Source organism: Grampus griseus (genome assembly GCF_964374135.1).
Source record: "Grampus griseus genome assembly, chromosome: 13".
Taxonomy (NCBI): Eukaryota; Metazoa; Chordata; class Mammalia; order Artiodactyla; family Delphinidae; genus Grampus; species Grampus griseus.
The window spans coordinates 88,059,855-88,087,176 of NC_139007.1; the positions used below are offsets into that span (position 1 = coordinate 88,059,855).

The window sequence follows — 27,322 nt, forward strand, 5'->3', positions numbered from 1 at the left end:
CCGCGGGAGCCGGAAGTGCGCCGCAGGGAGGGCCGTGACGTAACGTGACGTAGCATGGCGTGGCTTGCGTCATCCCTCGGCGCCGTGGACAGGAGCCGTAAGTCATGGAGGTAGAGTTGCAGTCGCCGGTTCTCCTGAGCGCGCCCCTCGGGGTGCGGCGCGGGAAGCGCCGTCCGGGCCGCAGCCGGTGCCGCGGCGGAGGGCGGCCGTGCCTGCGCTGGGTGGCGCCTGCTGGACCCGTCCCGCCCTCCTGCTTCTTGGCGCCGCCCGACCCCACGTCGTTCCTGGGGCTCGAGGTCCCGGCTGCAGTCCGCGAGGACGTGGTGTGGGGGCCGAGGGGACGCTTTGCGCGCGTGTGGAGGCTCTGTGGCCGCGACAGCCACGGCCCGGAGCTGTTCACCGGGGCCGGGTCGTGCACGCACAACGGGCCGTTGGTTATAGTTTTTGTTCTGACTGGCTTTCGCCCCAAGGGAAGTTTTCGCTAGGTGGTACCCTGAGCAGTGTGGGAAGTATGTGTAGGAATACTCGCCTCTGGCTCACATTTGCAAGTCAGAATTACATTGGACATTTTTAGGCCATTTTGATAACGTAAAACTAAATCACAAGGGTCTCATTAACTGACCGTAGATCGGATGCAGTGGGGTTGCCTCAAAATAAGGATTTTACTTACATTCCTGCCTCGGGGAGTTCAATGTCAGTCATCTGTCAGCAGTTTTAGCACTAGCTGCTGCTTTCTGAGTACTGTGTGCCAGGTGCTTTTCAAGTATCATCTCTAATTACTGCAACCAGAGAAGGCGATAATATTTTGCACCGCTTTACAGTTAAAAGCCTCGGGTATGTTAAGTAACGTTTTCAAGGCAAGAGGTAAAGAGTCTGAGAAAGGATTCAAACTCAGATCATTCTAGCTGTCAAGCACAGGCCGTTTGCACTACCCCATGCTGCTCTGGACAAGACACTGAAGTATCAAAAAGGGCGTGGGAGGTGCACACACATGTACATAAACATGCAGGGTTTCTGGCTTCTGGGGGGGGACAGGCATGTTCCTGAGTGTAATACACAGGATGATGTATTTATTGTCATGAGTGACAGAGCATTGCAGCATCTAATGTTTGTTGATTTGAGGTTGGATTTTATTGTCCAACAGAGTATGGGCTTAAAAGTTAACCTAGAAGCCAACTTGTAGAATTGTATGTGTGTTGGTAGGGGTAGCATATAGCCATTCCTCAGATCTGAAGGTCTTGGAGACCTGGAGAGGTGTATTGCAGCTCAGGGTAGGAGGAGCCAATCATTCGTGTAACTCTTATTTTTCATTTATTGTGTGCCAGGGTCTATGCTGTGTCCTGGGGTTACAGCATTGTATAAGGCGTGGTCTCTGTGCTCTAAGATCTTACTGTTTGGTTGAGTCTTAGGGACAAGTGTGTCGATCCAGTGCCTACAACCAAAAGGAACCCTTTTTACAACTTCAGGTGCCAAATCCAGGGCCCATTCTGCTAGTGGAGTAGATGGGCTTTTGTGCAGAAATATCATTTCTGTCTGTCACCTGTCACTCCACAACTACAGCTCATTCCTTTAGAGTTCGAATCCTTTTTAAAAATGCAAGGAGTCCCTTTTGATGTGAATGTGACCTTTTAGAGTTATATTTCTGTGTTAGTCCAGAGACAAACCACACTAGTTTTTGCACTAAGATAATTTGATATAAAGAGTTAACTAGGTAAAAATTGTTAACTAGTTATCTGAAAGGATAAAAAGGGGTCTCTGCAAGTAGTATTGTGGACACGGCAGCTGCGGGAAGCAGTCACTCCCCCTAGGACTGAGGGAGCTAAGGGAAGTGGTCGGAATTTTAGAGCTTAGAAACTTAGAGGAGGGCCCCTGCCTGGCTGAAACTCAGGGGTCTAAGGAGGAAACTGTGCTGCCCAGCTACGTGTAAGGGCCTGGCAAGTCTGGGAAACAGAGTTCTGAAGGGAAGGCACTGACGCATGGTGGTGTGTCTGTGGTGGGCATTCGGTGGTAAAGCTGGGCCTACAGGTGTCGGGAAGACTGCAGACTGAGTTCAGCTGCTGCTGCAGGGCGGTGCTCAAAGGAATAGGAAGCGCACAGGAAGCCCCAGGCTGCAGGCAGCGGGAGCAAGTCCCCTCTCCCCTGCCGTCCCGCAGTGCTCCTAGGGGTGTGCACCGACTGGCTGAGCAGGTGTCCCAGAGGACCACTGAACATTCCACACGAGTCTCTCGGGCAGCACCTCACCTGCTAGGGCCTGAAAGGATTGGTTGACAGTCAGGCCTGAGAGGGGGAAGTGAAGCCTTTGGGGACAGGAATAGCGGGCAGGATAACAGGGTGATGCTGACCGGGATGGAGGAACTTAAGCTGGCTGGCTTCCAAATCAGGGAGCTGCCAGGACTTACTGATGTTAGAACACAGAGACCCCTGAACTTGGTACATCACATAAAGACCCCAGGTCAGTTTTAGACCTAGAATGTGATCTCTTTGCAGCTTTATAAGATGAGCTTCATGTAATGTCGGGAAAATTATGAAAATTTGGTTTTATTTAATCCTTCATGGAAAAGCAGTGTGGTGTGCTGCTTTTTACACCATATAGGGAGTCAGAGTTACGGTTTTTCCTTCTCTTTTAACTCATTATGCTTGATTTTCTGTTTTCCCACTCCTCATTAAAAAATGCTTATTTTGATAACTGGGATAGCAAAAGAATGCTGAAAGGAATAAGGCACTATCCATAAAATATACTGAGCTTCTGTAAATTCTTAAATACTATGATTAATAAAGTAATTAAAAATCTTTAAGCATTTACTTGGAAATATTTGCATAAGTGATCTTTAGTTAACATTTAATCACAATGTTTTAATCATATAGTTCTCATGACATTCGGAAAGTGTATTAACGCAGTAGCTATACCTGAGTATATTCTATACTCAGAATAGACAGAATAGAATTTTCATGCGACTTAAATATATACTAAAATTAATTTTTACTTCATGTTAAACAGTGTTTTATGTTTTATATTTCAGATATTAACAGAGGATCCTATTACCACGTGTCTTTCTCCTTCAGTGTATGATATGATTTGTAAACTCGGGTTTGAAGCCAGAGAAAATTGCGGTATCAGTAGTATTGTAACTCAAAATGGTGCAGTATGCTGGGCGACAATTACAGACTGTGTGGTTTATACAGAATCAGGTTTGTACTTTCTCTGAAGCCCAAATGCCCGTCAATACTGTTGCATTTAAAATGTCTTGACCTGTAAAATTCCCCTCTCTGCTCATTGCTTTTTGGGTTAGGAGATGTTATAGTACAGCCTTAATTTGAAAGAGAAAAGGAATCGGTGTGGAAAGAGGGAATGAGGCAGAGAAGCATAGGAGAGTTAAGGGAAAGCTGGGCTCTGAAAACCAGGTGTGAGGAGGAAGGGGTCGGGAGGCAGTGAGGGCTGAGGGGCTCTCAGCTTACGGCCTGTGATCCAGGTGGAAGAGGGAAGAAGATAGAAGTCATAAGAATTAAGGGTGTAGAATGACCAGTGATATATACAATTATTTTAAATGTCTTCCAGGCATTCTTGTATGTCTTTTGAAGTAGGGATGTGGGATGGGAAAAATAATAATAATTGTAAAAATTATAAGGGAATGTGCTGTGGCCCAGCAATTCCATCCAGGAACGTACAAGACAGGCCCAGTCACAGGTATGAACGTGTGTTTGTGCCAAGTTACTGCAGCATTTTGTAATAGAAAAGAAAGAAAGAAAGAAAGAAAAAAGACTGGAAATAGCCAAATGTCAAGCAGTAGTGGATTGATTAAATAAATTATGGGAAAAAAAAAAATGCATGCAAGGGAATATTATGCAGTGGTGAAAAAGAGTGAGGAGGCCCATCTTTCTGATCCAGAAATCTCTCTGAGCTGTATGGCTGAGTGAAAAAATAGGAGGAGCACATACATGTATTATTTGCTTGTGTATGTATAAATATTTCTAAATACACCCAAGGAATTTATAACAGTAGCTGCTATAGGAAGGAGAACTGGTGGCAGGAGGGAGACTTTCACCGTTTTATATTTTTTGGTCGTGAACCATGTGAATGTTCAACCAAAACTTATCAAAACAACAAAACCAAAAATTCATATTCTAAATACGTTCCAAAATAATAATAATAATTATTAATAATGTCATTGGAAATCTCATAGTCTAATAATGTTACATTAAAAAGTCAAGTTAAAATATTATATATAACAACATGAAGCTGATTTTGTACAAACTTATATACAGATAAAGAGATTGAAAAAATGAAAAAATATTTGAACCTTCATTTTTCAAACTCGCTAATGAGAGTTTTTCTTTTATAAGCAGATAAACACTATGTAACTTATTTTCAACAACATGAGTATCTTTATTGTAAGTCCAATTATAAACTGGTTGCCAACTTTATGGAAATTTCATAATTAAAGCCCTTTTTCTTTGATGATTTAGGCATTTGCATCACACGATGTGGAGCTGTGGTACTAACTTGCTTTCTTATCCTTGAAGCCCAGGGTCTGGATTACGGGGGAAGCGTGAGGCTGCTGGGCCCTGTGTGCCAGGCTGTCCACTTACATCTGTCGTCTCTGACCAAGGGGCAATTTGAGACGCGATATTCATCGGGGTTCCAGTGGACAGGTGTTCCAGAGGTTCGGCTTTTTAACAACCTTTAGAAATAAAAGACTTCAGATTCCACTTAGAGGTCCTTAGTACTTGCTGATTTTAAAGGGGTCTCCTCCATCCTCTGGGCCCTCAGCTGTAAGAAGGCTTGAGTGTTGCAAGGCAAAGTTGGAGCTGTTGGCAAAGCCCGCAGAGCCTGAGCTGAGACATCCTTTGACCAAAGGAAGTTTTTGGATGCAGTGTCAGGATTGGGGTTTAGGGACGTGGGTTGGTGCATGGGTGCTCGTCCTGGGACAGAGAAAAATGGACAGCTCCAGAAAAAAAGAAAGACTTTACAGACTGGTAGTAAGGTGTTCTTGAGACGGTGGGACCGGGAGACCGGAGGTGGGGATGCTTGGCTTGTTGAGGGCGAATAGAAGGGAGGAGGAATTGCTTGGGGCCCAAACCTTGTTTTGGATGGCTTGATGGTTGGTTTGGTGGTTGGTTCAAACCAACCATTTCACTTGGAACATTAAATTATTACAGTAGAGCAGTAGCTATAAAAGAGTCTAATTCTAAAATACTCTGGATTTCCTAATGGAGGGTCAAGGGTGTTCCCTTTTCCCTGTGTAGTAGCTCCCTTAAGTGGCAGGCTGAGCTGCCTTATGTTTACCTATTTTTAAGAACTAATCAAAATGGGAAATAAGATTAGGTCAAAATATTTGACCTTTCAATTTACAGTTACGCCAGATGTATTGCTTTTAATAAACATTTAAGTAAATAAAGAACTTTCCAAAAACTCCTTAGATATTGAACGTCTAACGAGTTAAACATCTCTCTGATTCTTTGGATATTGTTATATAGAAAATGTTTACCTATACCAAAAAAGTCATTAAAATATGCCAATTGAAATCATCAGAGGTTTGAACTTCATTAATAGAACTGTGCCTTTGAGAAATAATACTTATTGAACACGAATTCTAACATATGTCTTATTCTAAACAGTTATTTCCTGAAATGTTTGATGCCTTGGGAAGTCTTCAATCTCTTGCTATTTCTCTTAGCTTAATGAAGCTGACATCATGTCTGGAGCGAGCCCTGGGTGACGTAAGTGTGAGGACTCTTTCGTTGTTGGTCCAGTAAAGTATCAGAAAGAACATTAACCTGTTTTGCAGTTTAGCTCAGATTTCTTGATTTTAAGTATTGTTTTCCTATACAATCACTTAGCATAGATTTTTTAAATATTTTTCTTTTTGAATGATTATGAGATCAAAAACGTCAGTGTCTTCGGTACTTTTGTCCTCTCATTTGTACAGACACTTGCTTTATGGGCGATTTTTTTGTTAACATCATCTGACTCATAATACGATTGTTACACAATATTTGTTTGAATTTTAGGTGTATTTACTGATTAGGAAGGAATGCCCCTTTCTTTTAAGAGATCTGATTGCATCTGAGGAGCTCTCTCAAGTCTTTGGGCAGTCTGTGGTAAGCTTGTTTGCCTAAACCTGATGGAGTAGACACAGCGCAAAACAGTCGATGTTAGCTGTACTTCTGTTCTTCAAAAACTGATGCTCTGGGCTTCCCTGGTGGTGCAGTGGTTGGCAGTCCACCTGCCGATGCAGGGGACACGGATTCGTGCCCCGGTCCGGGAAGATCCCACGTGCCGCGGAGCAGCTGGGCCCGTGAGCCATGGCCGCTGAGCCTGCGCGTGCGGAGCCTGTGCTCCGCAACGGGAGAGGCCACAACAGTGAGAGGCCCACGTACCGCAAAAAAAAAAAAAATTGATGCTCTGTTAGGAAAAAATTAATTTCAGTGATTCAAGCATATTTTGCTTTCCCACATCCCCTTTCCAGCCAAAAGACACACCTCCCTCTTGTCCTGAGTGTTAATGTGGTTTGATAATAGCCTCTGGTGTGATGACTGCTGGTGTGAGGGCCTCAGGTCTAAGAGCCTCAGGTGTAGTAGTAACCTTTGATGTGATGACCTCTGGTGGGATAGCCTGTGATATAATAACCTCTGGGGGGCCAGGCAAATGAGCAATTTGAAGTCTTTTGATCCACTAATTATGTATTAATTATAATGCTAATTCTGCAAGTTATAGATTATAATACTTATTCTAGAATAAAATTTTAACCCTTTAAAGAGTGATATTATAGTTTTATTATTAAAAAGATCAATATTTTTAAGATCCGAGAAATTACACCTTTTGCAGCTGTTCAAACTTACCATGGAAAAAAAATTTAGATGCCAATTAAAAAACATGCAGAGCTATGTACGTTCTCAAACCTTCTAGAGGCCACATGATCAAGATCGTTTAAGACCAGTGAATAACCTTCAGGCAACTGAATAAGGCTGGGCTGAGGTGAAGGGGGAAGCCAGGGTAGTGCCAAGCCGGGAGGACACTACAAACAAGACATTAAGAAATCCGTTGTCAGTAGAGCTTTCCCACTCTTACGGTGGTGGTTCCTTACCCCTTGTCAGCTTAAGGATTGTTTTCTTTGGTGGAGGGTGTGGAGGGAAATACAGACTGCTTGGTGTCATGCTGAATTCTTAAGTTCCGTCGTTTTCTTCTGCTCTTTATTTTCTGCCTGTGTTGTGCAGTGAGCCTTTTGCCTACCTGCAGCCCTTTTAGCTCCCAGATAATTTTCCTAGTTGATTCGCATATATATTTCCGATTGCCCAGATGGTATGAACAATTAATTTAAAATAATACTAAATTTAAATCAATATTAAATTCTTAATATTATAGTCATTAACATTTAATTAAGGTAATAGTAAAGTATTTAAAATTAGTGTAGAGCCAAGACTTCCCAGAAGAGCGTCAAAGGACCGGCTGTCAAGCTTTTTGACATTGAGTTGAAACCCCTCTTTATAAACGTCCTGCCCTTTGAGGGAAATCCAGAATGCATCTGTTTCCTCTTCCCAGCGAGTCTTTAAGTTGCATGAAGACAGCTTCAGTCCTCTCCTGAGTCTCCTGGAGGCTCAGCTCTTCTTTCATGTGACGTGGGGTTGAGTTCTTTTAGTCTCTGAACGGCTTCCGTTTTTCTGAATCTCCTAAGGTGTGGTGCTCCAGACCCAGAGGTAGCCCATGGAGAGGTATAGTTATTGCAGTCTGATAAGCAGGGTCCTTGTATTGGGAGGGTCTTTGCTTTGTAGATGGAGGGACAGAGCAGGTGAACGGTGAGCTTCAAGTCAGAGAAGAGGCTGGCGCCTCTTGGTCTGGCTCTTCGTCACTGCCCTCTGTATTTTATCACGAGCACGCGCTGTTTACTGTGGAGTTTCTGTTTATCACTTTCTGTTTTGTTTTATCCAGATACTGGCCATGTTGATGTATGGTATGAAAGCAGTGTAGCCTGGGTGGCATCTCATCCCTCTTTGTGGCTTTGTGGCCTCTGAAACCTTGGTCTCACCTCTCCTTGCTTATATTTTTCTCTTCTGCATAGTGGGAATAATAGTACTTTCCTCAGAGGTTGTCCTGAGGGTGCGTGAGTAACAAATAAACACAAAATGTGTCTGACATGTTGAATGCTCAGCAAGTGTCGGTCTATTATTATTGTTATCATTACGATATACCGTTGGTTCCATTAATTCCAAGAAGAGAGCTCACATAATCCCAGTGTTGTATTGGTTTACTCAGTGACCCGGTGATCTGCCCCCTCACTACCTAGATGGACGTGCTCAAGGTCTTCGTGGGCTCTCCGCGTGGACTCAACCTTCGCAACGTTCTGTGGCACGGCTTCGCGGCACCTCAGGAGATTCCTCCAAAGTAAGATGCTGGGGGAGGGATTCTCTCTCTTTTTTGATATACTTAAGAGTTTGTTTTATTTTGAATTTCACATCAAGGAAAGATGTATTTTGAGAAGAATGAGAGTTTGGGGACAAGATTTTGAAGATAAAACTGAATGTTAGTGGCAGAATGACTGGCGTGATAGGGTTATGATTTCGCTGACTTGCGCCCCAGAAGCTCAGGTGGTGACGGGCACAGCACCCTGGTGTGTGGGAGACCCGAGGTTCAAGCTCACAGGTTTCTGAGATGCCACTGGTCCTCCCGACCACTGCACAGCTCCATCCCCACAGCCCGTGGAGTTTCCTGCGATTTAATGCTGTTTTATTTTCTTAATTTTAAACTTCTTGTTTTTGAAAGTAGAGCTTTTTGTATGTGTGCTGAGTTCATTTCTCTAATGGATCTCTATGGTATTTCCCACTAGATACTGTTCAATGATGATATTGCTGACAGCAGGATTGGGTCAACTACTAAAGGGTTACCTTCAACAAACTAAGTTCACATTGGCACATCGACCTTTCATAACTCTTACAAGCTTAGAGGATTTGATCGTTTTCCCTGGTAAGTACCACATGCCACATTTTTCCTGAATATATCTCTGTAAAGATATTTATAGAGTTATTAAATAGCATTGAGACTTGAACTCTGTAGGTGGAACAGTTATTCTCCAGGGGCAAGGTGCCTTTGAAAGTTTCATGAAGAACCTCTTAAATTTGGCCACATCAACCCTTACCTCTTCCCACAGTGCCCCCGGGGTTATCTGAGGGCCATGGCTACGTGACTCAACGTTAATGATAAAGTTAGTTCATCGTGCAGATATGTTGGCATACAGATGGCTTTGGACCAGTTTGTAACGCACTTTCCCTTCTCCTTTTAGCTCTCGTGTCTTTGTACTCATAATCCTTATGCCAAAAGTACCACTAGCATAAATGTTCTCCTGTATCATCTTTTGTTTTCTTTTCATGAGAAAGCCATTTACCAAATTAGTGGGGTTGGGGGACACAGGACTTTGAAAGAGCAATTAAACCATGTGTTTGCTCCAGGCTCATTCTTTTCCACTTTGGCTGAAGTGTTGTGTCTGTATTTGCTGATGTTAATCCTGGAGGGAACAGTACGGATCATCTTGGTCCCGGCAGCCTTAGCCTTTTTGTATCACGGATCCTTCTGGTAGTCAGGTGACTGGCAATAATGTATATAGTCTTTTTTTTTTTTTTTTGCGGTACGCGGGCCTCTCACTGTTGTGGCCTCTCCCATTGCGGAGCACAGGCTCTGGACACGCAGGCTCAGCCGCTCCGCGGCATGTGGGATCTTCCCGGACCGGGGCACAAACCCGCGTCCCCTGCATCGGCAGGCGGACTCTCAACCACTGCATCACCAGGGAAGCCCAATGTATATACTCTTTAAGACTTTATTTTTGTAGAGCAGTTCTGAGTTTACAGCAACATCAAGAGGGAGGTGTGGAGATTTCCCATCCACACCCCCCTCACCCCCGCCCTCGCATCGCTTCCCCCATTATCAACACCTCCCACCAGAGGGTGCATTTTTTACCAAGGATAAACCTACATTGACAAGTCATAATCACCTTAAGTCCATAGTTTACCTTTGGGTTCACACTTGATTCCTGTATCTTCTGAAGATATTTTTAATTTTCTTGGTCAGTGTGGTCAGCTTGTTGACCCTGAACTCCTCTACTCAAAGTTGTTGTAGCTTAAAGAGATGTAATTGCCCACGTTCCCTTTTTCCAAGGGTGCCTGTGGTCACCTGCAACCCTGGCGCTAGCTCAGGTGGTCTCACGCTTAGGTGGCACGCTGCCCAGGGCCCACGGTTTATTTTCCTGAAGAGGTCGGCTCAGTGGCATCACTCCCTAAGTGTGTTTACACCTTTTTTTTCAGTTGATTAATGTGGTTGTGCTTAAAAATATTTGCTATTTTTACAGATGTTACTTATGAGGTACTTTCAGTATTAGAAGAAGTGATGAAGAAATCCACTTTTATACTAAAAATCATGTTGCCATATTGGGAAGTTGCATTACTCAACTTCAAGTCTCACAGGTACCTGAAGTGTGGCATTACATAGTGGTCATTGGCAGCTTGGAGGCCAGGCCTTCTAAAAACCCTAACCTTTCTGCTTTGTCGCTATTGGAGTTGGAGCAGGTAGGAGCGGGACTGACTCAAGAGCAGACCCGAGCATAGAATATCTTCATATAATTAACTAAAAGGCATCTTGTAACTGTGTTTTAAACATTATTTTTTGTACTGTTTTTGTGCAATTAATAGAGACAATTATTTTTTATTTAACTAATGAATTTATTTTTATTTAAAAATTAAAAAAAATTTGGGCTGCATTGTGCAGCTTGTGGGATCTCAGTTCCCCCATCAGGGATTGAACCCGAGCCACAGCAAGCAGTGAAAGCCCGGAACCCTGGCCACTAGGCCCCCAGGGAGCTCCCTGATGATCAGTTTTCAGAATCAACTTATTAATAGTTTTTTGAGTTCTTACTGTGACTGAAACATAGTGTCCAATGTTAGAGAATCATGAGAGAAAGAAGATGACAGTTTGTCTCTATGTTCCCTGGGGAGCAAGCCCAGGAGTGGAAGCATCAGGAGGTCAGTGGTCTTTACTTCCTTTCAAGTTACCTTATCCTGATATGTACATTTGATTGGATACCTTGAGAACCCACTGAAATCCTGGTTTCTGAGTATTTTTTAGAAGTGAAGAAATAAGTTTAGCAGATCTTTGATGACACTTTATTCTACTGCAGCTGCTAAAAGTGTTGCATCATACATTAAGACACTGGAAAATAGTTTTACAGTCACTAGTCTAATGAGACTTTGATTCTGTTTTTGTTTCTCATATTAGTGAGTAATGTCACTCCTCCTTGCTTTGGACACATATTGGTAGTATCTGGAATACAGCACCCTTATTATGGTGTTGGTGCCAGTGTTTACTTTGAAAACATGAAGTTTTGCTTATTTCCTTCAATTTCACAGGTTTGCTGACTGTGCCATATTGTTATTGGTGCAACTAGAGACTGGACTTAGGAAAGTTTTTGCCACAGTTAACAAATGTCCAAAGAGACTTCTGACTGCTGAGGTACACTGCTTTAAATGGTTGATGGTGACTGTTGTTGCTGTATTGACATTTTTCCGTGCCTAATTAAAAGCTTTTAATATCATATTTTTGCTTATTGTTAAATGAATTTTTTAGCTAAGAACTTTCTTTGGAAGGCCTGACTGTCATTTTTTGTGGCTTCCTATTGTGATTTTATATGTTATATATTTATTTTATTTGTGATTGTCTTTGAGGGTTCTGTCATATTTCCAGGTAGTCTTTTAAACCTAATGGTGTCATCAGATGTGTTGATGCTTGTGTTTCCTCTGTAGGCATATTTACTGGTACTATTGTAACCCCATGAGGTGGGCCGTGGGTGGTCTACAGCATGCCCTTCTCGAAGGATACTGCTTCCTTTTGGCCAGAACTGCCAGGGAGGCTTAGCAATGTCTCTGGGTGGCCACGGGCCTAGTTAGCTATGGGAGAATCCATTAGGTAGGGGAAAGGAAGAATATGTATTATGGGACAAACAGCAGCATCTACCATACTTGGGATTCTTGTTTCTTTCACTAGTTCAGCTTCCTCTTTGTGCCCCTTTATATAGGCATTCCTCAGAATTCTGTTCTCAACCCTGTACTCTCTTTATATTTATTCCTTGGGAGACCTCACATAATACCATGCCTTAAGCTGTTACCTGTGTGGGAGCAACACCAATTAGTAAATACTTTGAAACTAATAAAAATGAAAGCACAACATGGCAGAAGTTGTTGATGCAGCTAAAGCAGTGCCAAGAGGGCAATTTATAGCATTAAGTTCCAGCAGTCTCCAAGGCATTGTCTCTAACTCACGGTTCTTTGATCTCCTGAGTTAGGTTTACACCTGTTCGTTGAATATCTTCATATGAGTTTTCCCCAGCGTCTCAAATTTACTTTATTTCAGAAGAGCAAATTTTTTCTTCCACAAATTTGTTCTCTGGTATTCCTTATTATCCTTATTCTCTGAATTGCTCTGCACCAAGCTTTAGCACCATCTTGTGCTCTGCCTGCACTCCATTCTCTTCATGGACTTGCCCTGCCGATCAGTTCTACCCCTGATTTGTCTTGTGGTCCTTCAGTGCTGAGGTCTCACCTGGCTCCCCATCACGCTCACCTGGTAACTCATCTTCCACAAGTCTTCATGATTCTCCTTCTCTAATCCATTCTCACACTGCCACTAATTGTTTTCTAAACTCACGAGTATTCCTGTGTCTTTTATGGTTTCCTCTGCTTAGAAACCTTCCATGGCTCCCAGCGCCTGCCTGCAAGGCTCACGCTTCTGCATGGCTTGTAAGGATGTCAGAGTCTGGCCTCAGCCTTTCTCCAGTTTGTTTTCCCTCTGATTCCCAGCATAATTTAAGCTCCTCGCCAGTTCCTGAACATGCGTGTCTTTCCTCTCACTTTGCCCACTGTCCCCTGCCTGACCACTCCCGGCCACAGTGGTGACCTCCCAGAGCCACATCTACTTGGATCTAACAGCTGCTTTTCTCTGCGTTCTCTTTCTGTCTTATCTTGAGGCAGTTCTGCTTTGCCTTATGTGCATTTTTGTAGAGCTCTCTGGTGTAGGCCCCTTTGGAGTGGGTCATCCATATATGTCCGCTGGTGCCCACACCCGGTGCCTTTGATGTAGGCTCTGCCCAGTCCAGTGTTGTGGAGTGAAGCCTGGGTCTTCCAGCAGAAACTAGAGCCCCAGTTGTCACAGCTCTCACTCGAGTGCTCTTACAGTTGACTTCATGGTAACCTGACCAGTCACTGCACGGCTCTGTGATGCTATGAATTTGGTTATTTAGTTGTCATTTCACTGCACAAATAAATAGTGTGACTGTTTCTACAGAGGCTGTAGTTTATCGAAGAATATCTTAAATTTTAGCCCAGGCTTTTATCCAGAATAAACATAGCATCAATTTATTTACAAAGCAGTACATACATGAAAATTATAAAGTGCTGTGCAAATGCCGTAATTATTTATTGAATACTTGTTATGGCATAAGGTCTCTTCAGAATCAATGCAGGATATGAAGATGAGCAAAGACCTAGGGACTTTTAGAAGCTTGTGTGTATTAGGGGTGAGAGATAAGACATTTATACCAACTCCATAAAATAAGGTAGAAGTTGGGCATTCCCTGGCAGTCCAGTGGTTAGGACTACGCAATTTCTCTGCCGTGGCCCAGCTTCGATCCCTGGTCAGGCAACTAAGATCCCGCAGGCTGCACGGCGTCGCAAAAAAAAAAAAGGTAGAAGTTAATTCACATCGTTTATGGAGATGAATGAAAAGTTCAGCTTTTTTGAGGAAGTAGTGGGGATATTTAGTAGGCAATTGAATATTTAGAATAGAGCTTGGAAAAAATTTTAGGGTCAGCAATACATGGACTTTAGAGTCATCTGCACAGTAATAAATGTTCAGGAGTATTTGATAGTATTAAAATGAAAATATGTTAATAAGCATTAATAAGTTTAACACATTTCTTGAGCACCTGAATGTAAAATCCTACTGAATTCCCCAGCAGCCTTTGAGATGGGCATTCCTCACTTACACTTCTGCAGAGAAAGCTGAGCATGGAGGTGCTCAGGGTCTCACTTGTAGGAGGTGTGGAGTTGGGATTAGAGTGCTGAGGCAGCCTGGCCCCGAGCCGTGTCTATAAAGTCTGGGCTAATTATACCAAGAAGCATGAAAAACAAAGGCTATTTGTTGGAGAAAATATTCAGTTGTGCTCACTTGCACACAAATACCAGCCATCAGTAGAAGTGCTCTGTGTGAGTAGTGATTTGTGAAGTTGTGGCATCGTAAGTGTTAGAGGTATCTGAAAGATGTTAAAAAAAACAAAGCGGGAAAAAATGCTTGGAGGGTAAAATATTAAAGTATGCTAGTCAAGTGTATGCTTTAAAAGCCCAGTTTGTATGAAGAAATTGAACAGCCATTTTACCCTTAATTTGCAAAATAAAAATGCTATTTTCTTATCAAGTCCTTAAACTCAATTATACACTTTAAATTCAAATCTATAAGATCATAAAGACCCATTAGCTGAGATATGCTGATTTAGATCAGACCTCTGGAAATCTGGACTATGATACTTCTGACTTTTTTTGTCATTTCTGTCTAGTATTTATTACTGCTTTCACTCAGGCCTGATTCTCAAATATTGGCATTAACCTAAAATGGAGAGCTAATGATTGAAGTCACAAATAAGCCAGATGCTTTCTGTCTGTGATCAGTAGTCCATGAACAATAAAAAAACATTTCTCAACAGAAAAGAAAAAAAAAAAAAGAAGTATCTGAGCTACAGTCCTTGTTAGAGCAGTATTCTAACATGGCTAGACTGCCAGGGTTGCTGTATTTTCATGTCTTTTATATTGTGTTTATGTTGTCAATGACATTCTTCCCAAAGTGTTGATAGATAAAGATTTATTTACACAAAAGGAGGTTTCATATTTGTGGCCCTGTGCTAGAATTTTTTCCTGCTTGAATAGTGTCACACTACTTGTATTTTTCTTTTAATTATTTCTTTTATTTCCTTTTCTGAAGTCAACAGCTCTTTATACTACCTTTGATGAGGTAAGTAAACTTGTAAGGTATTTTGAAACAAATAAAACATTATATTCTTTTAAAATTAAAATTAAAGATCAGCCATAAATCATATGCTTACAGGAAAATGTTGATAGTCATATAAGCAAAAAGAAAAAGAAAAAGGTGATGATAGTGTTGAATATAGTTTTCAGACTAATTGAGACCCAGTCTTATTAACCTAGCTTCTGAAGTTATGGAAAGGCCATAGCATACATATATACACATATACACACGTATATACATGTACACATACACAGTGTTTGCAGATACACATAAACACAATATACACATACCTGTATACACACACTACACATAAACACACAAATACACATATACATATATATGCACATAAATGCACACAGACATATACGTGAATACACATGTACACACCTGTATACACGTAAATATACATAAACACATACACACAATTAAGAATACATACATATATCTTCCTGAAGTCATTGTATTGGTTGAGAAAACCTTTTCTGAACAGGTGGTTGCTATGTTCTTAAGACTGTCCTTATTTCATTTAATCTGCTTTGGACTTACACAGCATGTCATACCAAATGTACAATATCTTTTGACACTGAAAGTTCTGTATATGTACCAGTTAATCACCTTACTTCTTTTTGGTGTTTTAGATATTGGCAAAACACTTGAATGATGGTAAAATCAATCAACTTCCTCTTTTCCTTGGAGAGCCTGCAATGGTAAAGTATTAGGCATTTACGATCTAACATCCTTGTATTTATGGATGTGATTAGCACTTCTCAAAAATGATGTTAATTTTGGCTTGTGACATGCCCATAAGAAATGCTTCTGAAGCCCCCATGCCTGAACTCCATTGTCTGTGCAACTGTCATTGGCTGGCTCTGAGCCCAGCTCAGGTACTGTGCTTCATGCTTTTGTTTAAATGTCCTTCTCCTAAGGCCTGATGACTTAGCTGACCTGATTCTGAGCAATATTTGAATTTGTGGGTTTTGTATTGCGCTGGTAGCAGGGACTGCATTTGCTTCGTGAATGACAGCAAAGTCAGATGCGACTAGTAAGACAGAGAGTGTTGGATGAGAGAAGGTAGTTATTTAGAGCCATTTTCTATTTATCACAGTTTTGTATTTTATGAAGTTATTGCAGTGACTACTTTGGACTGTAAATAGAATTTTCATATTTTCTCCTTTTAACTGGGAGTTAGCAACCTAGGTTCCAGTTCCGGCTGTGTGACACTAGTCAGATTCCATACGCTCTCTGGGCGTCCTTTCTGCCATCAGGAAATTAGGATGATTGAAATAGTTTGTCTAATTCTGTTTGTCCATCAGCAATTTGCCTGGGTCAGCAAATTGGGTTTTCTGACTTATTTTCCTCTATGTTGTGGAAGAGTCCTTGGATTTTTGCCATTAAGAAAGAAGCAGTGTCTTCATAGGGCTTCAGAAGTAAACGAGTGATGTGAGAAAGGACATGTAAGAAGGAGAGCCATGAGGGGAAAGAAAAATGGTGTTGTCCGTGCAGGAGCACAGCAGTGGATTCTTTTATTGATTGGAAAGTTAGCTTCCAAATGTGGTCAACCCAGTTCTCGTTTTTCACGAGGGTGAGAATGAGAAAGGGTACTTTTACTAAGCACTGGAGCCATGCAAGCAGTTTTGCAGCCCTGGTGGTGAGTTCTACAAACTTCTTAGGTTCTTATCAATCAGCCAAGGAGCAGGTACAGAAACAGGGCTCCCCAGGTTATCCTACCTGAGGAGCAGGCTGTACAGTTAGAGACAGCAGGGTGCCTCAGGGGAGTCCTGCCTGAGGGGTGGGGTGCGGTTACAGACAGCAGGGTGCCCTCAGGGGAGTCCTGCCTGAGGCTGTGGAGTGCAGTTACAGAGGACGGGGTTTCCTCAGGGCCATCCTGAGCTAGTGGGGTGCAGTCCTGCCTGAGGTAGTCGAGTGCAGTGATAAAGCCAAGAGATCCGGGGACTATCGTAACTTGATACTTTTCTGTTGCGTGACCTTGAATGACTTTCTTTTTCAGTCTAACTTTTCTGTAATGAACATTGCTGCTCCTCAGATGTTTTGGGCTTGCCCTTTCTGGGCCTTCGGACTTTCCTTCTTTCTGCTGAGAATACTAACCAAATATTTTCTGTGTCCTTTTTTTGATAGGAATTTCTCTGGGATTTCCTGAACCATCAGGAAGGTCCCCGTCTAAGAGATCGTTTAAGCCACGGGGAAATCAGTTTACCTGAATTTCCGAAAGAAGCAGCCAATCAGTTGCTTGCATTTTCCTTTGTACTTTTACTCAGATTTATTGATGAAGATCTATTATCAGTGTTTAAGGTAATGTGTAGGAAAGAAAATTAATTAAATTCACGGTCATTAAGTTATGAAGGAATGTAGTTTATTTTCAGATGTAATTATATTTTAATCATCTTTTAATTTATGTGAGTACAGTGTACCTCCATCTGAACATGTGTGCATGTGTACAGGCATTGTCTATAACAAATAAATCAATATTACTTGATCTCACCAAGAATAATTCAGCCTATTTCCTAAGCATACATTTGCTTGTGTTTTTAACAGTGATGGGATATTGCAAACCAGAGAACAAAGTATAAAACAGGATTAACTAAATAAATTGGAAAAATTTACAGAGGACTATTAAATGAGAGAGTAGAATATTTGCATTTGTCAATAAACTAATTCTTTTATATATTAAAAGAAATAGGTTAGATTGTTAGTTATATTTTAATCTTTTTTTCAGACTGTACATGTAACAATTATGGGAAAATTTGTTTCAAAATTCCAACAGGATAGAAAAATTAATACAAAAAGTGAAAGTTCTCAGGAATCCCTTCTCCCAGAGGTGACTGCTGTCAGTAGCTGAGTGTCTCTGCTTCCACATCTTTCCATGAGCCTGCAGTGCGGGTTCCAAGCAGGACATACTCTGTTTTATAACTAGCATTTCATTAACAGTTTATTTTTGGCAACTTTGTTCTACCTTACTCTGTCTCAGCTGCTTGATACCCCATCTTATCAATGTGTCATTATTTGTCTAAGCTGTCCTTCATTGATGGGTGATTTAGAATTTTCTCTGCTGTGGAAAATGTCTAACTATGATGCTGAAATTCTTTTGTGAACTTCCTGTTAACATCTTTGCTCTGTTTTATTCAGTTTCATTTTCCTCACTGGTTTATTAGCCTTATTTGCCATTTTCAGAGTATGTGTTGCTTGTTACCAGTCTTTAGGTTTTGATGTTTTTTCTCTCTGACTTATGCATTTGAAGTCCTTAAAAGACCCTTTGCTTTCCAAAATTATAAATGTAATATGTTTTCCTGTATAGTTTTATAGCTTTTTACATCTATTGATCATTTACATCTATTGATTTACATCTGTTGATGTAAATTTACATCATTTACATCAATTGATTTACATCTATTGATGCAGCTGGAATTTATTTCAGCTGGGAGTAAGTTAGAGAATCTAGCTGTACTTTTTTTCTTTTTTTAACAAATTGCTTGCAAGTTGGCCAAACGCCATTTAGAGAATAAATATCTCTATACTGTGTGCACTGGACTCTCTTTGCCTGTCTTTAATAAGCTTCATGGTACGGTTTGATATCTGAGAGATTACTTTCCCGCCCCTCTTCTTCTTCAGAATTGTCCTGCCTCTTCTCTAATTGTTATTATTCCAGTGAACCTGTGTAGTTAAACACAAAGCCCAAGCCCAACCAACCAGCCCACAGGAATGGGCTCCTGATGGATTAATGTGGGGGTAATTGACATTTTTGCAAGATTGAACATTGTTCCCTGACACAGGCCAGTCCCCACTCTTCACTCTCCACGTTCAATCCTCTACCTCAAGCTGGTGCCCCAGATCTGCATCCCCCCTCCTCTGCCACCCCCACTGCTCCCCTGAGCCCCTGGGAGGGGTGTGGCCCCCATGTGTCCCCACTGTGCTCTGAGGCCCTCCTGAGGTTCCTGTCTCAGGGGAGAAGCCGTGTGTGCTGTGGTGGCTGCCGGCTCGTCACTGACTTCAGGTGTGAGTCCTGGCGACCCCGCCGACGTTCACCACACAGTGAGGGCTGGTTTCTCTCTGCTCCGTGTAGCACCCGTGTAGGTATCTGCGTGAGTGAAAGTTGAGTGCATCTCTTCTCCAAGTAATGACTAACTATATGAGTTGTTTTGTGCTATTGAGAGTTCTGGGTAGTTACTGCTTATACGTAGGAAAGCTCTTGACTTTTGTGTATTAAATTTGTCCACTCTCAGCTCACTGACTAGGTAATAGTCTGCCACCTTGGGTTTTCCAGTTATACAGATGCGTCAGCTGTAAATAATGTTATATTTACTCTTTTAAAAATGTATGTTTGGCAATTGAGTGTTTATAGTATGTAATCCTCTTTTAGTTATATTGATTTTTAATGTTTAAATTCTTATGTCCTAGTTTTTTAGGAGAATCTCTTATATTTTCCAATTGTTTGGCATCTTTTTTTCTCCCATTTATTTCTTGTTTTGCTGCATTGTGGACAGAGTGGCCTTTGTAATTTATCATTGTTAATCAGCCTCATTTAAAAATTTTGTTGGTTATGGTTTGACTACTATGTTAGACCTTTTTTTTTTTTTTTTTGCGGTACGCGGCCCTCTCACTGTTGGCGGCCTCTCCCGTTGTGGAGCACAAGCTCTGGACGCACAGGCTCAGTGGCCATGGCTCACGGGCCCAGCCGCTCCACAGCATGCGGGATCTTCCCGGACCCGGGCACAAACCCGTGTCCCCTGCATCGGCAGGTGGACTCTCAACCACTGCGCCACCAGGGAAGCCTTGTTAGACCTATTTTAATGAAGAGTTTTGCTTTCTTTTAGCTGAGAGAATTATGTGAAGGAAGCTGATTGGAAATTGGGACTCCTAAATGACCTAAGATGCAATAGAAGAAAAGTAGGAGCCTGACCAGAAGTTGTAGTAACAATTATCTGTTTTCTCTAAAGCAGGAAAAAGCAGCAGTGAGAGCATTGGTGAGCATTGCAGAAGCCTATGGCGCTCGCTGCCATCCAGTTTCTCAGCTTAAAAAGCAGGTGTGTGGGGAGGGGCGTGTGCAGGTCAGTTGTTGCAGAGATTGGAGAGGTACAGGCCGGCCTTGTCCAGCCGGGCTGCAAGTCCACAGAGCTGGCTTTGTAGCCTGCGTTCACCTTGGACACATGGCCTTGGCCAAGCCACTGTGTCTTTCTAAGGTCCAGCAGTTCGGGTTGTGGTGGGGTTTGTGTCCTCGGCGTTCTTGGTACTTGATGGGTGGCTGAGTGCTGGTAACCCGGGATCGGTCACAGGTGTTGCTTTTCGGTGGTGAGGGACGCCAGCTTTATGAGGCCAGCCTTTGTTAACCTGTAAGGTAAACAAGCAGGCAACAAACTTTCTTAAGCATTTCTACCAGGAAGTTAAATTTGGCGAGTAGCCTAGAGACTTTATTTTCTGTATGGTAGGCGGTACGAGGGGGCAAAAATGGGGTCGTCTCCAAGAATATAATAATCATGATAGTTGCTAACTGAGAAATTCTAAAAGGAAGCTGTAAAGTCAGCACAGAATGGATTGGGGAGATTTGCGGTGGCGCCGGGGAGAAGCCGAGCCTGGAGAAGACAGGTCCTGAGTAGCATCAGGCAGGAGGGGGTTAGCAGCAGCTGTGCAGGAGCAGAACCCAGCGGCGCTCTGTCCTTGCTGTTTGCGGGAAGGAATCAGCCTGAGTTCCTGTGTCAGCGGGTCCTGTTTGCGACGGCGCGTCGGGCTGCTCTGGTACCTTTATCCACTCGCATCGCACTGTCTGCCCATAGTGATTCCGAGCTTCCAGAACAAAAGCCGTTAGAAGGAGGACCCAGAAGCGTTCAGGGAGGGAGGCTTCAGCAAAGGACGGAAGGTTCTGGAAGGAAGAGAAGCTTCGGGGGGCCAGCCTTCCTGCTCCTTGGCTGCTGCTTCCAGGTCCCTGGTCAACGCCCCTTCCTTTCCCCACAGTGGGCGTTCTGCACCTTCACCTTTTCCGTGGCCTCGTACTCCTGCCGCATGTGATTTAGTCACCTTTTATTCTGCAGCCAATCTTGCATCCTGTTCTTTCTAAGTCCGCTGCTCGGGATATCAGCTGCGTAACAAAGTACCTCATTTGGTGGCATCAACATCAACCACTTAATTTGCTTGTGCTTTTGTGGGTCATAAATTTGGGACGGACTCTGCCGGACAGGAACCCATCTGAGAAGTGGAAGTCTGTGCTGGGTGCTCGGCCAGCTGCACCCGAGCAGAGGTGGGGACGAGGGGAGGGGCCCGTCTCCGACCTGCTTCTCCCTGTGTTCTCAAGGCCACAGCTATTCGCCATGGCTGGCCCCAACCAGGGGCGGGGACACGGACCAACTCTCATCAGGAGGTGTCAGAAGAATTTTGGACACTTCCTTGGAATCCCATATTTCACCTGCCTTCCTTTATCTGATTTGATTGAGTAACAGACCCATCACCTAGTTTTAAAGTGTGGCATCTGAAACAATTTTACAGATATGTCTTTTCTTGGAAGTGATGACAACATCTGTAACAACTTAAAAACATGTTTTCTAGAACATTATTTAAAAATTTTGAAAAGCAGTTGTACATTGTCCTGTCAGGTGCTGAGCTGTGAGAGGAGCATCGGAGTTTGGCCTCTGCTGCCTTTGCCTGAAGGATCCGAAAGGGAGGCTCAGCGGTGAGTGCCCCCCAAGTCACGCAGGCCTCGCGGGGGTCCAAGAATGTCAGCCTCTGAACGATTTTTTTTTCTCTGGCAAGCCTGTTGGGAGACAGATCCCAAGGAGGGGTTGCTAGGTCTTGGTGACTGGAGGGCCAAGACTGGGGGTTCAGGGCCCGGTTGTGGGGGAACCGTTTGCAGAGACCAAGGGCACAGGGACGAGAGGCAGGCCTTGTGGGGAGGAGGGTGGCATCTGGCAGAAATGGCTAGTGGATGGTGTGACAGCGGGTCTGAAGCTCAGGAGAGGAGTGGGCGTGGACACACTGCAGAGTCAGCTCGAGGGAGGACTCTCGAGGGTCACAGGGCATCTTCTGACAGCAGGTGCATCGCCCACAGTGTGTTGTGTCGTTTCTTTTTACCTCTCCCTCTGATGGTGGCTTTTTCATTGTATTTTTGGGGAAAGCGAGTTGCAGATTGAGTGCTTTGCTCAGCGAACCACTGAAATAAATATTATTTTGCATCTTGCTCATTGTCATGTATCTTTAAATGTTTTCTGTTTTTCAGATCAGAAGGTAATTCTGAAATAAATGCCTGCCACTCTTTAATCACAGAAATCGTGGCTGAGCTGTGTCACCACGTGCCCGAGACCCACCGCGTTCCTCACGCCTCGGAGCACCTTCCCCCTGAGGAGTAAGTTCGGGGTGTCCTGGGGGAAGTATTTTGGGGTCGCCGACCTCGCAGTTTTCTGTGTTTGAAGTCTTACACGTTGAAGGTAGTGTTAGAATCCCACTGTGTCCCAGGAGGAATTATTAGATAAGCCCTGATGGTGCGTGCGTTGGTCTGTCTGACGGACGTTACAACACACGATCTGTTCTCACCATCGACACCCGCCCGGTGTAACGATTGCAGCAGGAAACGGAGACCGCGTTGGAGGCCGCGGCAGGTGTGCAGGCCGCGGAGGACTGGTGACCGTAGGCCCTCGGGACTCTCGCTCTGCCCTGCAGGTGGCCCCAGCTGCTCCGTGAGCTCTGCAGCATCCCTGTCCGGACGCTGTTCTGCCCCAGAGCCGTCCTGGAGGTGCTGGCCGTGCTCCGGAAGATCGGCGCCCACTGCCGCCGCGTGTGTGGCCAGGTGGCCGCCTGCGCGGAGCTGAGGCGCCGGCAGTGGGAGGACAGGAGCCTGCGCTCCCGGCAGCGGCGGAACTACCTGCGCCTGGTTCACAGGTGCGTGGCTCGCGGGTCTCGTTTAGAGGAGCTCTGCTGGGCAGCTCTTACCTCAGGGTACACTTCTACCCCTGACTTCAGAGAAATACTTATTTTCAGGAGAAGTTACATATGTGTCACTTAAAAATACCATTTATAATTTTGGGATATGGGTTCTACGGACCCGGATTTAAAATACGACAGCAGATTTACCTGGGGATGCCAGCATTGTGTATTTTAGAATGTGCTACATCCTCATGAAATTACCATTTTGGACAAATTCCTAGAATTTCTGGGTTGAATGGTATCTGCGTTTATAAAGCTTTTTAGTAAGTATTCCTTTGCTTTCGGAAGGTTACATACAGTTTACACCCTTACCGGCAGTTTATGAGATGATGCTGTTACATCACACATCCTTCCCCAAAACAGGATATATTTTAAAATTCCTCCCGGGAAGACTGGAGTCTGACTTTAACTGGAATTTGGTCCCAGAGATGTTGAACCCATTCTCATGTTGAAGCCATTTGTGTTTCTCCTCTTGGGAGAGTCCTTTGCTGAACGCTGACTTGTAAGGAAGGAGCTGCCACTGGGCAAAGGGACCGGGTGCCGACCTGGTGGAGCCTGGTCCTCAGAGCAGGCAGGGCGCCTGTGGGCTCAGAACCAGGCGAGGAGCTCAGGCCCAAGGTTGGGGGGCATCCCACACAGCCTGCAGGGGCCAGGGCTCACGGCCACTGGGATAACGGCTGTCCACATAAGAGTGTTCTTTTGAGAAGTTTGGATTTAAGGACTTTTGAAAGAAGGATTGGTTAGGTGAAACATTTTTCTCCTTATAAAGGTGATAAATACTTACGTTTATTAACTTTTACTTTATTTTTAGTATTAAGCTTCTGTCTCCTATGCTTTATCTGATTTTATTGCTGATTGCACTGGAATTGGTCAACATTCATGTGGTTCTTGGGAAAAATACTTCGGAATATCAGCAGTATCTAAGGTCAGTGCCCTCACGTACAGGAGACGCAGCTGTGTTTTGCTAATTCTGAATCATGTTCACTCCTGTTGGTTATTTTCTTGGTGATTTTTTCAACCCCACAGTCTGGTCCTGAACTGTTCTTCTCTGTGGACTTCAGTGCAAATTTGTGAGCCTTTAAAACTGACATGTTTCAGAAAATTTAATGTGATTTACATGGGAATGATTTCGGAATTCCTCCCCCTGGTGTAAGAATAACGTCCAGACAGTGTTATCAGGAGGAAGCTGGAGAGGCTGCCACCGTCTCAGGCAGCTGTGCGGATGCCTGGGGCCAGGTCACGGCTCAAAACCGTGGACTGTCTCTGCCGCGGGTCTGCCCCGGGTACTGTAGGGTGGTGCCCTCCACCCACTAGATGCCAGTAGCCCCCAGTTGTGATGACTAAAAATGGCTCAGATGTTGCCACAGTCCTCTGGGGGCAAAATCACCCTAAGTGAAAGCTACGCCTCTAGACAAAGGGTCTGTGGATTTTCATCGTATTATTCTTTTAACTGTTCCCTAAGTTTGAAAATTTCAAAAATTCATAGTTGGAGAAAATTTTAGGCTACTTGGGAACCTTTGAGGAGAACTTGGAAAATGTGAAAATAGCGCTTCTTCCCATCAGTCAGAGGTAATTCCCCTGTGAACTTTCTGACGAATTATCTTTCAGGAAAAGCCTTTCAACAGCAATAGCTGCTCCAGGTGGGACGTATCTCCTTTGAAGGGGTGGCCCCTCTCTCCGTCGGGTGAGGCTGGTCATCAGGGTGGGAACAGGAGGCACAGCCCCCGAGGTCCTGTGTCCTGTGGGTTTATTACGTGTAAGTGTGGTCCAGACGGCCTCTAAGGTCCTTTCTGGAACCGAGTCCCATCAGCTAAGAGCATCCGTCATATGTGGATTTGGGAGAGAAAGATGGAGAGTATGTGAGCTGTGTGGAGTCTGGGTGTCTATCCCCTCCAGTGACACTCTAGTTCGGCGTTCTTCTCCTTCATCCAATTTGTATTCTCTCATTTCTGTTTTGAATGTATTTCTTTTTCTTGAATCCTCAGACAAAAATTAACTACAGAACTTTAGTTGTAATTTCAAAATGAAGGGGATACATTTAAATCATTATTGCATTTTACAAGGGCATAGATAAAGAAGTTAATTTCTTTCTTTTAAACAGGTTCTTAAAGTCCGTCTTGCAGTACACAGAGAACCTGGCGGCTTACACCAGCCAAGACAAGAACAAGTGGGATGAAGCTGTCAATCTCACACAGGTGGCCTTGTTGAAAATTTGGACTTTTAGTGAGAAGAAACAAATGTTAATACATTTAGCCAAGAAATCCACGAGTAAAGTAGTCTAATAAGTCAGGATGCTTTGGGATCTATCAGAAAACCCGACCTGAGTAGACTTTACAGCATGTGAGTTGAAAATCCAAAGGCAGGGTGGATTCCAGGTACTGCCTGATCAGGGCACAAGGTCCGTTGCTCTGCAGTTTCCTGACTTGCTTTTCCCAAGTTGTTGGTGTGAACCTCAGGCTGAATCCCTAGGAACCAAATGGCTGTAGCAGTTTTGGGCCTCATCTCCCAATGCATACTGTCCAGAGGAGAGATTTTTCTCACCCAGCTCTCACCCAGGAATGGGCGGCTTCATCTTACTGGCCACAGGCCTAATCTTGAAACGATGGCTGTGGCCAAGACCCTGCCCCGCACTCACCAGTCAGGCTAGGTGGACGTCTACTCCTGGACCGGCCACTGGGGCGTAGAGGGAGGGCTTGGGCTGGTCACCCTTGTCCCTGGAGCTGAGAGTGAGGTTGATATGATTCAGATCTCGAGGGAGAGGGTTGGGGAGGAACAGCTCCTGGAAGACGCTGGGCAGCACGCCTAACAGTCTGCACGTCCCCAGGTTTCCAGGTCTGGCGGGTTTAGTGCAGGGACCAGGAGGGCGGAGGAGTGAGGGCCAGGGCTGCAGCCAGAAGAGCCAGGTCAGCCCTCGCAGGAGGCCCTGGGTGTCTACTGCAGGAAGCTCCTCGTCCGCTTCGGTGGCAGCAGCAAGGCTGTGTTTCTCCAGGAACCCCTGCGGGGCTGCCCCCAACCCCAGTCTGTATGTGCTCAGCTGCACCCACCTGCCGTGATGCACAGCCTCCTCCAGCCTTGCTGGCAGGTCTGGCCTCCCAGGAAGGACTTCCCACAGCCTGTTCTGGCTTCTCAGCTGTCAGAGATGAGTGTGGAGGCCGCCGTTGGGGAGGTGGGGCCGTGTGACAACAGCCATCCGTGTTCCATCTGTCGCTTCACCAGCCCAGTACCTGCAACCCCCTTGTAAAGTGAACTTGTGGGTAAAGACAGTGAAACCTGCTTCTGCCTGATGTGATGCCAGACGCCCACGTCAAGTGTCCACTTCTGGAGAGGTACTCCTGTGGTCGGTCACGGCCTCCTGGGTGTGGGCTCGAAGGCTTAACCACTCCTAACCCTCCTGGTGTTGGCGCTGGAACGGGCAAGGGGGAAAATGGACTGATCTGTACTCTCACCAGCCAGTGCAGGATCTGCAGAGCCCCGCGGCCACTAGGCTGGCGGAAGCTCGTGTTAAACGCTGCTGCTCTACAGCTCATCGCGTTCCTTTGCCCTCAGCTGCCCACCTCTGTTGGTTGTGGGTCTTCACCTGGTAGGTTGACCCAAACCTCATTCCTGAAAGGGCTTTCCCGCTAGCAATCTTCCTAGTTTGGGTAACTAGTTTTCTGTTGACTTTTATCCCTAGAAATGGGCATCCTTTCCCATGGGCCCCCAAGTCCCCACCTGTGGCCGCAGCCCTGTCCTCAGGGGCGTGGGGGGCGGTCACCCGCATTACAGGCGGCCCCTCTCGGTCCTTTGGTTCCCTGACACAAGGCCAGCACTGCGGGCGGGCCCTCAGTCCTGTGTAAGGGCTGCCTTGGGGGCCTAGCCTCCCCACAAGCCGTGGCTCCGAGGGGCTCACAGCGATGCTCCCCCCTCACCTGCCTCTTCGATCGACCATGTGTCCTGGTGGCTCAGAGAGGAGGGCGCCTGTCGGGTGGACAGCAGCCCCCGGCGTCCCCGTCTCCGCCACGTCCTCCAGGGGCTGCTCGCGGGGCTGCAGCGCGTGCTGAGGTCTTGGAAGCGGTGCCAGGAGAGCCACCCAGCGGATAAGGCTTCTGTGCCGTGGTGATGGGGTGTGGTGTCCACAGGTCACCGTGTCACCCGACGCCAGCGGAGGGTGCTCTCGTGGGACAGACGTCAGCATGCTGTGCACTCACCTCCTCACGCCCACGAACCACTCTGATACCTCTGGCCCTCGCCTTCCGGTCTCGTTGCTTCCAGGCCCCTGACCACCTGGCCACACTTACCAGTTGCTTCCTCCGTGTAGACCCACCCTCACGGCCAAGGGTCCTTCCCGGCGCTTGACCTGCCCCCCGA

The 27,322-nt window shown here is 44.9% G+C and overlaps 1 protein-coding gene across 4 annotated transcripts; it reads left to right on the forward strand.

Annotated features, from left to right (window-relative positions):
• Nucleotides 1-54: 54 nt before the first annotated feature.
• Nucleotides 55-26,446, forward strand: ERMARD (ER membrane associated RNA degradation). Of its 4 annotated transcripts, XM_082668687.1 has the most exons (18): nucleotides 55-110; nucleotides 3,021-3,189; nucleotides 4,522-4,661; nucleotides 5,617-5,718; nucleotides 6,010-6,099; nucleotides 8,283-8,380; nucleotides 8,823-8,959; nucleotides 10,335-10,449; nucleotides 11,389-11,491; nucleotides 15,008-15,037; nucleotides 15,691-15,759; nucleotides 17,189-17,362; nucleotides 20,005-20,091; nucleotides 21,652-21,728; nucleotides 22,272-22,397; nucleotides 22,712-22,930; nucleotides 23,787-23,900; nucleotides 25,077-26,446. In XM_082668687.1, exons 1-18 carry the CDS (start codon nucleotides 105-107, stop codon nucleotides 25,255-25,257), a joined length of 2,037 nt encoding a protein of 678 aa, XP_082524813.1. In that variant the 5' UTR covers nucleotides 55-104; the 3' UTR covers nucleotides 25,258-26,446. The 4 variants fall into 4 exon arrangements, with proteins under 4 accessions (XP_082524813.1, XP_082524814.1, XP_082524815.1 ...); XM_082668688.1 differs by lacking the exon at nucleotides 6,010-6,099; XM_082668686.1 differs by lacking the exon at nucleotides 55-110 and having other exon boundaries at nucleotides 3,002-3,189; nucleotides 20,008-20,091.
• Nucleotides 26,447-27,322: the final 876 nt, after the last annotated feature.

What these genes read in the sequence shown, in the direction of transcription:
- ERMARD (XM_082668687.1), top strand. An exon ending in AAGTCTTTGGGCAGTCTGTG is followed by an intron (nt 6,100 to 8,282) that starts GTAAGCTTGTTT and finishes CTCACTACCTAG; the next exon opens with ATGGACGTGCTCAAGGTCTT. An exon ending in TCCGAAAGGGAGGCTCAGCG is followed by an intron (nt 21,729 to 22,271) that starts GTGAGTGCCCCC and finishes TCTGTTTTTCAG; the next exon opens with ATCAGAAGGTAATTCTGAAA.